Here is a 15,743-nt window from a genome sequence, read left to right on the forward strand (position 1 = left end):
AAAAAAAACTACGTGTTCAAATCGTGCCACCTTCTCATCGTTTTAATTTGTAATGATTTTAGAGTTCAGGTCATTAAGAACTGAATTGTGCGTGGAAATATGAAATGGCAGGAATAAAACATAAATAAATGAAATGAATTAAAAGACAATCAAAAAACTAAGAACTACAAACTTCAAAATTATAAACCTTATTAAAACAAAAAATGACTATACTGCCATTTGACTTATTACTATGGCATTTAATTTTAAAAGCCAGTAGCTAGCTAATCACACTTCTCTATCTAAACATTAGTAAGCTTCTTCAGTTAATCATGTAGTGTAATACTAAATAATTTATTGTAATTTTTATTCATCACGGTTTTGAGAGCTGATTCCTAATAATGTGAATTCTGCAAACCTTCAACATATTTAAAAAAAAAAAAAAAATACTATAGTTTTTCTGTTTTGCCAATTCACTGACACCCAACAGTATTTTCCAAAACAACAACAATCTCATTTTTAGCAATTTTTATTCATTTTGGTATGCAGGGTCAAAAGAATTTATTATACATAGGAGATGTGTATAAGGTAATATATAAATCACTTATTTCAATATGCAGGAGTCAATTTGCATTTAAATTTTTATTATAAGCTTGTGAACTTGGCTTACATTCTTCATAATGTTTACTGAATTACAACACTGACTTTCACTAATGTATTATTTACTCCAATTAAAACACTAAGCATTAGCTATAGGGCTTAGAATACGAGATAAGACAAAGTTTTAACATTTTCCTTTTCATCACAGGTGAGTGTGAAAGTGTGTTTTTAAAAAAATTATGTTGCACAAACATAATCAAGTTTTAGGCTTTATAAAGCAGGGCATAAATGATATCACAAAAACGGTCCTTATGTGATTCATTCTTGCCAATACATTCAAATATTCTGAAATGCAAGCAAAAAATTAGTACATGCAATATTAGCAAAGCTTAGCAAAGTTACTACCTTTTTGCACAACTGCACTTTTCAAGTATCAAAAAAATAATAATAAAATAAATAAAAATTAAAAAAAAAAAAAAAAAAAAAAAAAAGGCAGTCACTTAACATACCAGTTCAGCTAGGAAAAGGAATGTGAGCAGTTCAAAATGGTACAGAAATCAGTTTAATATTTCCAGCCTGACTTATTTTATGCTAATAGGAAAGCATTTTTTTTTTATTTTATTTCTAAGAACAATTTATCACTGAATCATGTTGTCTGTCATCAAATCCTTATATTAAATTCTATAGGTAAGAAGGTGAGTAACAATAAATGCAGAATAAACAGAAAAAAGAACAGAGAAAAACATTAAATATTAAAAAGAGCAAGCACTAAAAAGAAATTTAATGACATAGAAAAGAAGTTAGTTACTTTTTTTTTTGTGTATACTTTTATTATACTTATCATGCAAAACTTCAAGTGCCATTAACACCCCAGTATAACAATTCTGATAATAGGTTTGGAAATTAAAACAAATAATAATACTAATAATAATACAGTACTTGTGTTTAAGCTACACTCTTTTTTTTTTTTCTTACTAAAAAAACAAAAGTGCCAAATTCAGTTCACTTTATATATATATATAAATATATATATATATATATAAAAGAAAATGACATACCTGTATTTATTAACATGTCAGATTTCACTGGATGCCTTAAATATAGTGAACATTTTAATGACTTTGTTCTTATTAGCTGGCAAAAACAATTACAAAGTGCACAAAAGGCATTAAAGGTTGGCTGATAAGGAACAATCATTCAAACAGGCTACATTTTCTAGTGAGATTTTTCTTAACCCATAACTTAGGCGAGAAAGCCTTACTAGGATAGTAATAATTTTGATTTCCACTGCCAGCCATTATGGATGGAACTGCTAAAACACCCAGAGAAGCCTGCTTCTCTGGACTGTTTCTATCATCCCTAAAATGCCATCAGAATTAAGTTCATAAATGACAAGAGCAATGGAGAAGAGACTCAATCACATATTCACAGACACTCTCACTCTCTCTCTCAATTTTTTAAATTTTTATTTTGAGTCCCAAGAAACATTTTCTTCCTTATCAATATGGGCAAAAATTGTCAGGCACTGCCAGTGCTTGGATGATTGCTTTGTTACTAGTTGTGGACATTAGGTGTACATTAGAAAGCTGAGCCCTCGGGAGGTTGATTTAATCTTTGGTTCTCCTTCAGTGTCATAACCCTCCGCAATTCTTGAAGAACTGTCTTGATCGAGTAATTTCGTTGCCAACGGTTTAATACTGGAAGGCTTCTTCGGTCTATCTGGAATAAATACATACATATTTTTTGTTACATGCAATATTTACTTTAAAATCAGATGACCCTGAAAAAGTTTCAGGCATGATGAATATAACTAAATACATTTCTGACAAAGTGGAAAAAGACCTTGAGTTATTCAGGATTTAGCAATTGCCTCCCCATCCCTGCCTGTAAAGCTTTAAAAAATAAAATGGAACAACCACTGCTTTTATCTTTGTAGTTTTCAAGAAACTTCAATTCAAAATGGAAAACTCTGGAAACAAAAGTAATAGAATATTAAAAGTTGCAAGGACAGGGTCCAGTAGCGTATGTGTATACAATACCAGATTATAATACTAGATTCTATCCCTGGTGTGTGTGTGTGTCTTATGTGAAAATAACCACCTCATCATCAACAACCATGGGCTCAATGCCTGTAGGTGTTTGATGCCATCCTGATATGACTCTTCCATTGCATTCTATTTTGTGCAAGATGACTCAGTTTGTGTACAGTTTCTGGACCAGTTGATGTCATCATCCCATTTTCTATTTGATCTTCCTCTTTACTTCTTCCCTTCAATCATCCCAAACAGCAGCGTTTTTAATTTCCTCTCATCGTTCATTCTACATACATGGCCAAATAGGAGTAGTTTCCTTTTAATTATTTTCTGGATCAGATCCCCCCCCCCCCCCCCCCCGCTGTATTTGATTATATATTTCCTCGTTGTTCACTTTCTGGATCCAGCTTATTTTCGAAATCTTTCTGTAGCACTTCATCTCGAATGCTAAAATCCATATGGGCAAAAATTGTCAGGCACTGCCAGTGCTTGGATGATTGCTTTGTTACTAGTTGTGGACATTAGGTGTACATTAGAAAGCTGAACCCTCGGGAGGTTGATTTAATCTTTGGTTCTCCTTCAGTGTCATAACCTTCCGCAATTCTTGAAGAACTGTCTTGATCGAGTAATTTCGTTGCCTCCTTCTTTCAGATTCTCTCAGGAGTACCGAGGCCTCACATCCATAGAGCATGCTGTATGCAGTATTGTGCATACAGTTCTATGTCTATACATAGAACTGTATGCACAATATACAGTTCTATGTGTATCTTTATAGCTCAGTCTTCCATATATTTTGTCCATAGCATTTAAGGTAACTGTTGCTCTGACTATTCTAATTTTTACTTTTTTTTTTGTTGGGGGGGGGTCCAAAGTCACGTGTCATCCAAGTGTTACACATTTTCTAGTTGAAATCCTTCTATGGTAACTTTGTTCAGTAACTCCTATTGTCCAAATATCACTGTTTTAGTTTTTTCAAAATTGACATTTAGGCCATATCTTTTCCCTTCTGTGTAAAGTGTTCAGTATCCATTCCAGGCTTGCAAACACTATATGCAGAAGGAAAAGGATATGCATGATGTGCATCTTCTTCAATCAGGACGATATCATCTGCAAAGCAGAGGTAGTTTATTCTCATACCACTTACTGAAATGCCTCTACCTTCTTATTTAATCTCATCTAGTATTATTCCCAGATGTGTGATGAAGATGACTGGTGATACTAGATCCCCTTGTCTTGTGCCCAGACTAGTGGCAAACCAATCTCCAGTCACACCTGTTATGCTGACTGTAGCTTCTGCTTGGCTATTTATATCTTTCAACAGGCAGATCAATTTATTGTCCACACCATAGGATTCCAAGATTGCCCATGTTATATTTTGATCAATATTGTCAAAAGTTTTTTGGAAGTCCCCGAAACAGCAGTATATTTGTTTTTTCTTTGAGCTTTCTCTGCTATTAGTCTTAGTGGGAGTATTTGTTGCACTGTACTTTGAGCTTTTCAAAATCCGGTTTGCTCATCAGGAAGATGTGCCTCCATATGACCCTTCAGGCATCCTGTATTTTCACCAGAACTTTGCCCAAATGAATCATTAGTGCAACGGTTCTGTAATTGGTGCATTCTAAAGCACTACCTTTTCTTATGAAGAAAGGCAGTGCTTTAGAATCCAAGACCGATTTTTTCCATTCTTTGGGGGTACCTTGATCTCCATATTTCATTACATAGCATATGCATTTCTTTTGCAACCAATTCTCCTCTCCCCCATATTTTAGCATCTTGCCTATTATGTTGTCATTTCCACAGATCTCTGCTGGTGGAGAGATTGCTTTTAGTTCTTTGATTACTTCTGTTGCAGTATTATTTAGCTGATTTTTATAGAGTCTGCTGCAATATCTTGTCCATCTGTGTATGATTGCGGTCTTATCCATCAATACTTTATCATCTTCATCGGCTCCTAATCTTGTTTGTCACTTCCTATTGACATTTCTTATAAGTTTACAGACTTCTCTAGTTTTGTGTTCCCCATAGTACTGTTCAATATCCTTGCATTGGTCCTCCAGTCATTTGGCCTTATCAGATCTTGCTACTTTCTGCACTTAACAACTATAAATAAAAACATAAAATAAAACATTAAAAAAAATAAAACAACCTATAGTATATTAATACCATGAGTGGGCCAAGAGATTTTTATTTATTTATTCTTTGCATAATCTACCAACCCTACTCTAGAGACCAAACATGGAACTTTCCAAGGCACTACCAATTAGAATGGCAGTGGTTTCACATTGGGCAATGAAATTCATCTCCACCAGATATTCATAAATATCTATGTGTGAGGCAGGATTTAAACTTATAGCCTGTTGCAGGTTGGAGAGTAAATATGTTATCCATCTTAGGCAATCAGGTTGGTAAAAAAAAAATATATATATATATTAAGTCTTCTCTTTAGGCATGTTCAGGTTATGAGGATTCAAACTTATGTGAACAATATTTAGTCATTTTCATTTTACTTGTGTGCTCAACTCAAAGTTATGCACTTAGGAACACTCAAGAAAAATCCGATAAATGACTTGAGCAAGAATGAATTCAGTCAAACATTCATTCTTTTTGTGATATCAGTGTGATCTGCCAAACATTCAGCCCATTTGTTGTTAGTCTCTTGTAGTGAAAGAATGTCAAATAATGCACTTTTGTTAATTGAACTTCAGTTTGTTAATATAGCATTTCATACGAATTTTATTAACAGAGGTGTATAAATGTGTACATTTAATTGTGAATCCTATTATCGGTGTAATTTAATATCATGCTGTGCTGATCATAACATCAACTGTAAGATTTTTGGGAAATAAACTGATAATAACATAATACATTTTATTAAGAGAGAGTGAAATTAATGAATTAATAATGGTCTGTAAGCATGCAGTAAGTTACAGTGCTACTACTAGTGGTGTAGAAAAACATGCCAAAAAGTAACTGGACAAAAGCAGATGTGAGAGAGAGCACTACAAATGGATTGCATCTTCCCTTTCAAGCTAGACTCAATGGCCTGTTACAGCCATTGGCTTCTCAGAATCCTGAAACTACAAAAGCATATTAATTAAAAATATTTTCTTAATAAATGTTTGTATAATATACTTAAACCATCCAAACAAGTTGTGTTGCAAGCTTCATTTCACAGATTTTATACAGTGGCAGTAAGTATTTTCCTACTTTACATATATATGAGTAGAGAAATCATGTTCAGTTTATACAAGCATTTTAGGAATGCATATATCAAGTAACTAGAGGAGGCACTATGTGTGAGTGTAATATATGGTAAAGAGAGACTGACGAAGAGTTCTCAGGATTCTTAAGAAATTGGCCCTTTTTGCTATTTTCCAATAAATGGAAAAAAAAAACAGCCTTTCATCTGTTTGGATGAAAGGAAAGCTAAACAACTGGGAAGAGCCCTCCATATAGCCTTTTAAGGAATACAGAGAACTAGTTGGGACTTCTGACCTAATGTACAATCTCACCTTTTCATAGTGCACCCTGTAGGCGGGTAAGGTACTACCTGGACAGCAAATGGATGAGAATGAACTGCCAATTTGGGATTTAGCCAACCAAATTGTTTTCTGTATTAGCTTAAAACAAAAGACTGTGAAAGTATAACAAGATGAAATGCCATGCAGGCTGGGGCATCATCCAGCCCAACAAGGCATCCCACTGTTCTCATCAGGGAATGAACCAGAGCAAGCAATGAAAAGTCAGCTACTGGAACAAATTCCAACTCAACATTAACAGAATGCAAGATAGGCACCATCAATGTAAGAAGTATCAACAGAAAAGATCTGGAACTGGCATAACAATTACAGAAGTACCAGGCTGACAGAATTAGTGTTAATGAAACAAACGGTTAGATTTTTCTAAATATCAACTATCAAATATAAGCTATCAACTATATTTATTATTTATTAAAAAAATTCATAGAAGATAATATATTCAAGCAATTATGGTCAAGGAAGAAAGGAATACCTAGTTTTCATAAATAAACACAAAGATAATCTTCTTGAATGGCAGACAGTTTCATGTAGTTTGATGTGGACAAATGCATATTTGTCCACATCAATCTACATGAAATGCTATAATCAGACAATATAGAAATGTTTTGGGAAATTTTGAAGAAAGAGGAAAACTAATAATAATGGTAAGTAATGGCTGGCTTTCTGTCAAGGCCAAGGACTAGCCATTATTAATACCATGTTATAACATAAAGATGCACAGAAATTCACATGGAGAGAAGAGCAGAAATAAGAAAAGCCTCAGTGACTATGTTATTATTAGCAGCAATATATTTATGCTAGTTCAGGGCATATAGGAGAAACAGGAAGTAATCGTTGTTTAGTTTGGAACAGGATGAAATTGAATATCATATCAAAAAGCAAGAGTGCTATAAAAAGAATCAAAATTAGACAGTTCCAGAGATGAACTGTAGACTTGACTGCATAAATATTATTTAAGAATATAAAAAGGTTGAAAACAAGAAATATGCCTTGGAGACCGAGTGGCTAATGCTGAAGAAAACAGTGATTAATTCAAGGGAGGTATGTGTGGTGAAGTTGCCTGCAAGGATAGAAAAATCAGAACTCCACGGTCGATTCAGGAAATTACAATGTATTCAAAGTTCCTAACATATGCTCTGAGAGAAAAAAGAGAAAAATGCAAGAAAGGCAAAGCCAGTGTAAATGTAGCTAAATAAAATTCACGGGATGATTTCGATAAGAATACAGAAGACAACATCACAAATGCGACAAAGATGTTCTGGAGGATATACCGTAAAACTTAAGAATGAGGAAAAAAATAATGAAACTTAATCAGATATGATAAAGGCAACATGAAAACTGAAGATAAAGAATTCCAGATGTTGGTGTAATTAATTTAAAAGATTACTGAATGAAGCAATCAGTGAAAGCATGGTGATAGAAAACATACAAGAGTAATATAATACATGAAGTAGAAAAAGCTATCAAAAGCCTGAAATGCTGAAATATAAAGGTGTAAGTTCTGCATCATTCAGAAGGCCTGGTCAAAATGTTGGATTCCAGATGATTGGAGTAGCTCTTGCAATTCCCATCTATCTATAAAAAGGAGGATAAAACTGAATGGAATTGCAGAAGAATTTCTTTGCTAAGTGTTCAAGGTACGATTTATGCAAATATCTGTACCTCCTCATAGCAATCTATCTAAAAATGAAGTTTTAGCTCTGTCGCTGCTAAAGCGCAATAAGAATATAATTATAATCAAAGCTAACAAAGCAAACATGCAGTCATAGTTCATGATAAAAATAACTATTTCAGTAAATTTTATCTTTTACTTTGGGATCATTCCACTTATATAGTAATGGTATTAATAGTATTATTAAATTAATGCAATGTAAATTAATGGAGTGTGGGTTCTATGGTCAGCTTTGAGTTTTGGGGATGAAAAACCCACTTGCCTGATCTCTAGCAGGGACAAACAGGTATCACTTAGCCTGGCTACGTGATAAGAAAAGCAGGGAAAGATTCAACATAATAATCATTAAGTTTTGCAGTTTGGAAATGCAATGCTGTGCCTCTTCAATCTGTTGAGTTACTATAGGTGGTATAGGACCTAATGGATTTTGAGATATTGATGGAAGGCAGTTGAAGATGACATGATATATTGCAAAAGTGATGAAATTCTACAAGGAGGTAGCTCATGACAGAATCATACTATTTCAGAATCAAACGAGGATAGCGATTTCGATAAGAATATAGGAAATGTCTTTCTATATTACTTTTTTTTAGAAATAGCCACACTATTATTGCATAATAAACAAATACATTTGCCATTATGATTGATAAAGCAATGTGCTCGCATCTGATCTGACAGATACATGCTAATTGTTAACATGAATATTCTTTTTGTATTCATTTATTATTTTTTATGGTATTTTATATTCATTCATATGTGACAAAAATATGTTGTAAAAGCAAGGTAAATAAAATAATGCTAAAATTCGAAATCTCATATTTCTTAAAAACAACTAATCATAGAATTTCTAAGCCTGAAATGAGAGAAAAAATGCTATATTTTTTATTGTGCTCTTCATATTAAAAAGGTTGCTGACCTCTGCAAGATGTGCTTTACATTTATGGAAAATACAAAGAGGTCTGGAGCTTGCTCCACCCTTACTACGAGTTGCCCATAAGTTGCACTACTTATGCTTGTGTCTGCCGAAACTTTTAGTTTATATATATTCAGCATGAAACTCTTGTAGTTTCTATATTCAGCTATGAAATAATGTTGGATTCAATATTTATCATAGATGTCCCTCTGCAAGATATACTTTACATTTATGGAAAATACTAAGGAAAGAGGTCTGGAGATTGCTCCACCTTTACTACGAGTTGCCCATAAGTTGCACTACTTATGCTTGCGCCTGCTGAAACTTTTGTCATTTCTATATTCGGCTATGAAATAATGTTGGATTGAATATTCACTTAATTTGTACCATCATATATTATATTTGCAGTGTTTTTTCTTTATGTTTTCATGCATTTTAGCACATACTAGTAATGAATGTATCTCTCAGATATACTGCGATTTACGCTGCTAAATTACGGTGTGAGCTCCAAAGCAGTTTACAATAATTTCTCTGAGGGTGCACTAAAAATTCACCGCAGATGCCATGGCACCCGCGGGCACTATGTTGCCGACCTCTGATCTAGATGACAAGAGAATTGGAAAGAGTAAAAAAAAAAAGCAATTAAAGAGATGTTGGAAGGACATGAAAGGTAAGCAGTAAAAGAAGACACAAAAAAGCTGTGAATAAATTAAGAAATTGCATAATGATATGCAATTTCTTACCTTATTCACAGTGGGGTACAATCAATTACAATGGTTTTCAATTCAATGTAAAGTTATGTACTTTGGAGTGTGTGATGAGAAACAGGCATGTTATATTGGACAGATTATGTTACAAAAAACTGATGAGGGTAGGAATCATGGAGTTATGGCAGATAGGAAACTGAAGTTCAAAGGTCACAAAAATTGCAAATACAACTCAGAGGATAATTGCAATACTGAAATAAACATAGGCATCAAAGAATAAGGAAGTCATTCTGCTTATTTACAATGCCTTCATAAGACTGCACCCCTAGACTACTGTGTGCAGATTTGATCTCTTAGGTTCCAAACATAGTGCAGCTGTGGAAAGGGTGCAAAGAAGAGTAACAAAGATACTGGGATTATGATGACAGGATGAGAATGTGCAGAATGCAGACACTGGTAAACAAGAAAAAGAGGGAGGGGGGGGGTGAAGAGATGATAGAGATCTATAAACTTCTGAAAGGATGTTACAAGTTATCAACTGATGAAAATTTTCATTATATGGAAAGTGAGTAGAGGATAAGGAGCATCTGTATAAGTTATTCTCTAATGATGTTATAAACAGGATATAGTTTTGAGATGTAGGATTTTTTTTTCCACAAGAGGCGAGGCCAGTAGAATAATGGTTGATCAAATCACTGTCACCTTGGTGTGCTGTTTGAAATATAATATAGCTTGTGTGTGTGAACTCCAGATGATGATCTTAATATGAAGGTACAAAATGTCGAGAAATAAAATTAATTATTCCTAATACAGTTGTAGTTTCCCTACTAAATTGAATAACTGTTGTAATAAATTTGATATGAAAATCATCAATAACAAGACAAAGACAATGAAAATAAGCAGAAACATTGAAAATATCAAATGCATCGTGAATGGAGAACCTACGGAATAAGTAAAACATTTCAGCTACTTAGGCACAATTTTTTGTGAAGAGATGGTAAATTAAATAATTTTAAATTAAACACTAAACTTAGGAATCTGAGAGTTGGGTTAAAATAAAACACTTGACCAAAGATTGGAGACCACAAACATGAGAGTCCTGAAAAAGATTAGGAGTTTGAACAGATGGCATCAGTGGCAATATCATATTAAAAATAAGGATATTAGAAAAGAACTTAACATTGTTAGCATCCAGGAATGTGTTAGCAGAGCTAATCTCAGGTGGTCTGGTCACTTGAACAGAATGGGAGAAGAAAGATTAGCAAAAGAACTGTTTCTGTGTTAAGTTGGAAGGAAAAAGACCCAGAGGTAGACCAAGATATAAGTGGATTGATACAGTAAAAAGTGCCTTAGAAGATAAAAATATAAGATCTGATTATGTTGGAGTCTTGACAGATAATAGACTGATTTGGAGAAAAATTGTAGATAGGAAGTTAGTAATGATGTAAGTGTTTCATGTAGTATTATCATAACCTGTACATCACTTTAGAGTACATAGCAGGAATTTAATGATGGTAAATTAAATATGGAAATAGACAACAGAATCAACAAAGCTGGTATGGTGGGAAGTCAACTGAATAAATTTATATGGAATAAGAGAGAAATTAGTCAAAAACACTAAATTAGCTGTATACAAGCCAGTGTTTAAACTAATTTTAACTTATGGATCTAAGAGCTGGGTTAGAAAAAAAACACTTGACCAAAGACTAGAGACCGCAGATATGAGAGTTCTGACAAAGATTAGGAGCATGAACAGATGGCATTAATGTCATATTAAAAACGAGGATATTAGGAAAGAACTTGAGATTGTTACCGTTCAGGAACGTGCTAGCAAATCTAATCTCAGGTGGTATGGTTACTTAACAGAAAAGGAGAGGAAAGAGTAGCAAAACAAGTGTTCACTGTCAGGTTGGCAGGAAAAAAGACCCAGAGGAAGACCAAGATATAGGTAGACTGATACAGTAAAAAATGCCTTAGAAGACAGATAACAGATTGATTTGGAGGAAAATTGTTGACAGGAAGTTAGTAATGATGTAAATTCTTCATATAGTATTATTATAATATCCTGTACACCCCTTGAGGGTATATGTCAGGAATTTGATGATGAACTTGTAGAAGTTAAGTTTGCATGCAGTTAAAAAAGTGGTGAGAGACAGATTTTTCTCTCACAGAGCAATGAGTGAATGCAGTGTGAATGAGTTTAAGAGAAGACATGACAGCTGATGTTGATGATCTATGGCCTCCCTTTATGAGTCCTTGACTCCATGGAGGAATCGGGTAATAATAATAATAACATGGTATGATGATTCAATTATAAAAGTTGCAAATGATGGTATTATTACTTCAAGTTTTTTATATTTGTGAGAGCTTGATTGCTCCAACTATGTCATTCCCCACTTATAACCAACATATATACTTGATATACTGATACTTTATCTCTCCAAAATTTAACAAATGTAATTGAAAAGTAGAAAAGAAAAGTAAAAGAGATGGTAGTCCAACCAAACCAAACCAAACCAACCAACCAACCATTTGAATGGTGATAAAATACAGTATGAGAGAGGATATGAAAGGATTGCTTGAGAAAGTGAAAATAGTTAATATATTGTTATATTTGATCCTGTCAACTGCATATAACAAATGTAACTGCACCAATTTGTTACATTTGTGAGAGCTTGATTGCTCCAAATATGCCATTCCCCACTTATATATTAAAGTCGGTCATGGAGTATAATAGAACAATATATTTATACATTATTTTATTTTAGTTGATTACAATATTTCGGATTCATATCTGTGATAGTGCACTGACTTGAAGATTAGCATGTGTGTATCTAAAAAAAATGAAGCTCAAGTATATTAAAAATTAAAATATTTACTAGGTATTGTTTCTGGGAAAAATCCCCATGCTACTCCTCTTAAACACTATTATTATTACAGCTATTATAGCGCGTTTTTGTCTAGGAGTGTCCGTTATTTTAAATCCCTTGGCTATTTTTACTCAAAAAAATTTTTAGACAAATTTTAGGGCATTATGGGTGAGTATTGAAGGCAATTATAGCAGAATAAAAGAGGAAAAATTTTGTACATAGTTTGTTTTGATTCAAAATCCATGTCCTGCTGAAGGTTGTTTATAACAAGGGGGAAGTGTGGGGGGGGATGTTTTGATGGGAGAAGAATAAATTGGAAACCCAGGTTTGTTTTAATATATATATTATTGTGTTTAAGGGCACTTTTTTTTTTGGGGGGGGGGGGTTACTTATGACAAAACTGGGGTAGGGGAGAAGGTTAATGAGGTGCGAACCGTTTCGGTTGACTGACCATCATCGGAACATTTTCGGGACCCGAAAATTTATATATATATATATTATCAAAACAAACCCGGGTTTCCAATTTATTCTTCCTGCATAAAAACAATGCCCCAACACTTCTCCCTTGTTATAAACAACCTTCAGCAGGAACATGGATTTTGAAGACATCAGTGTCAAAAAAGGTATGTACAAAATTTTTCCTCCTCTTTTATTCTGTTAATAAATGCATGCATTTATAAGCATTCCATTTAGGCTTTTATTTTTGTAGACAGAAGACGTCTTAAGCTTTTGCGGCAATGATTGAGTTTTGCGTTGTATACTGAAGGCCAATGCATGCTCATCTAGTCAAAGCTACCTTGGCTTTCTCGGTTGTTGGAGCTTCCAGATCCTCGCTGCAGCGCTGTGATTTCATGCATGCGCATAGCCGTTTCCGCTCCCTTCACATCATCTCACTCTGTTGCTTAAACACAGGCCATACGATGTGTTCAAGTGTCCTTGAACACATCTTTATTTCATTTTTATTAAGTAGACATGAAGAATAATCACTCAATTAACAGGAATACATTAATTGAGAAAAACAAATGCATTTCCAATAAAAGGAATCTTACTGCGAATTCCATATTCCTCTTTGGAATATATATCACTTGCTTCTCATATGAAAAGGCTTGAAACATTATATCATCATCACATTTCTGACATGTACCCCTAGAGGCGTACATGTCAGGAATGATAGTACAGGATATGATAGTACATGAAAAATTTACATCATTACTAACTTCCTATCTGCAATTTTCCTACAAATCAGTCTGTTATTTGTCAAGAATTCAACATTATCAGATCTTATATTTCTATCGTCTAAGGCACTTTGTACCGTATCAATCCACCTATATCTTGGTCTTCTTTTGGGTCGTTTTCCTGCCAACCTGGCAGAGAACAATTGTTTTGCTAATCTTTCCTCTCCCATTCTATTTAAGTGACCATACCACCTGAGATTAGCTCTGCTAACACATTCCTGGATGCTGACAATGTCAAGTTCTTTCCTAATATCCTCATTTTTAATATGATATTGCCATCTGTTCACACCTCTAATCTTTCTCAGCACTCTCATATCTGTGGTCTCTAGTCTTTGGTCAAGTGTTTTACTTCTGACCCAGCTCTCAGATCCATAACTTAAAACTGGTTGGAACACTGTCTTGTATACAGCTAATTTAGTGTTCTGACTAATTTCTCCCTTATTCCATATGAATTTATTCAAATGATTTCCTACCACACCAGCTTTGTTGATTCTGTTGTCTATTTCCATATTTAATTTACCATCTTCACTAAAAATCATACCTAAGTAGCTGAAATGTTTACTTGTTCCACAGGTTCTCCGTTCAAAACACAGTTGACATTTTCAACAATTCTACCTATTTTCATTGTCTTTGTCTTTTTATTGCTGACCTTCAATACCATATCTATTACAACAGTTATTCAATTTAGTCAGAGAATCTTGCAAACTTGTAGCGGATTTATTTAGAAGTATAACATTGTCCACATAAAGCAAAAAGCTGACATTAACATCTCCAATTCTGATATCATGTTTAATTCCACTTCCCTTCATAATGTGATCCATATAGATAATGAATTACAGAGGGGATAATGTACATCCTTGTCTTACACCAGATTTAACATTAAAAGATCTTCATGTACTTTCTTCAATTCTAACTGCTGACTTGCAACTCAAATAAAGATCAAGCATTGCTTGATATAATGCCCCACTGACCCCATATAACTGTACTGTATTGAACAGCTTCTCTCTTGACACCTTGTCATATGTCTTTTCCAGATCGACAAAACTTAAATACAGATCTTTGTTATATTACCATGCTTTCTCAACTATTTGTCGTAAAGTGGAGATCTGATCCTAGCAGCCTCTATCTGACCTGAATCTAGCTTGTTCTTCCTCAATTCTTCTCAACTGTTTCTCAAGTATACTGGCATAAATCTCCCAGAACACTCAGAATTAAATACCTCTGTAATTCTCACATTCAGTTTTATTTCCCTTTTTATATATGGGTACTATTAGAGCTCTATTCCAATCATCAGGAATTTGTCTATTTGTCCAGGCCTTCTGAACTATGCAGTGCAACCACTGTAAGACTTTTATACCATCATACCTCAGCATTTCTGGTCGAATATCATTTACTCTTGCTGCCTTTCTACATTTCAAGCCTTTGATGGCTTTTTCTACTTCAAGTATGGATATGTATACCTGACTGTATGCCTGTTAAGTGTTTTTTACCACTGTGCTCTCATCACTGCTAGTTTCATTTAGCAATTTTTCGAAGTAATTACTCCATACTTCAAGGTTATCTTTTTCTCCTGTTTTCATGTCACCTTTATCACCACTAACTCTTTTACAGCACTCTTTTCTCCATTTCTAAGCTTCTTCAACAATTTCCAGAATATCTTACCACCTTCTTGATATTTATTTTCTATGTTCTTGCCAAAGTCCTCCCATGACTTTTGTTTAGCTAGTTTTACACAGTGTTTAGTTTTCTTACATTTGTCTCTGTATTCTCTAAGAACGCAAGCTGACTTATTTGCCAGGAACTTTAGATATGCTTTTTCTTTTCCTTCACTGCCTCTTTAACTTCCTGTGTCCACCATGGAGTTCTGATTTTTGTATCCTTGCAAACAGGATACAAAAATCACCACATGCCTCCCTGGCTGAATCAATCAATTCTTTCTTCAAGGCTTGCCACTGAATATCCAAGGTTTGGTTCCTGTTCTCAAACTCTTTCATTTTTTCTTCAATAATCTTTGTGTATTTTAGTCTACAGTTCACATTTGACAGCTGCTCAACTTTTATTCGCTTTAAAACTTTCTTACATGTCATTCTTTTCAATATGAAATTCAATTTTATCCTGCTCAAGACCAAATAGTGATCACTTTCAATTTCAAATCCTGTGTACACTCTGGTGTCCTGCACCAGGGAGAAAACATC

The 15,743-nt window shown here is 34.0% G+C and overlaps 1 protein-coding gene across 2 annotated transcripts in view; it reads right to left on the reverse strand.

Moving 5' to 3' along the window:
- Positions 1-492: 492 nt before the first annotated feature.
- The window catches only part of LOC150103586 (ubiquitin-conjugating enzyme E2 variant 2-like), an 84,450-nt gene continuing 69,199 nt past the window's right edge, over positions 493-15,743 (reverse strand). For both annotated transcript variants that reach the window (XM_090397621.1, XM_090397622.1), the window contains exon 4: positions 493-2,298. In XM_090397621.1, coding sequence (XP_090253747.1) covers positions 2,158-2,298 — 141 coding nt within the window. In that variant the 3' untranslated portion in view covers positions 493-2,157. The remainder of the gene's footprint in view (positions 2,299-15,743) is intronic.

The sequence above is a fragment of the Typopeltis vanoorti genome, chromosome 9, assembly GCF_054136105.1.
Source record: "Typopeltis vanoorti isolate ZY-2024b chromosome 9, IOZ_Tvanoo_1.0, whole genome shotgun sequence".
In the NCBI taxonomy this organism is placed as follows: domain Eukaryota; kingdom Metazoa; phylum Arthropoda; class Arachnida; order Uropygi; family Thelyphonidae; genus Typopeltis; species Typopeltis vanoorti.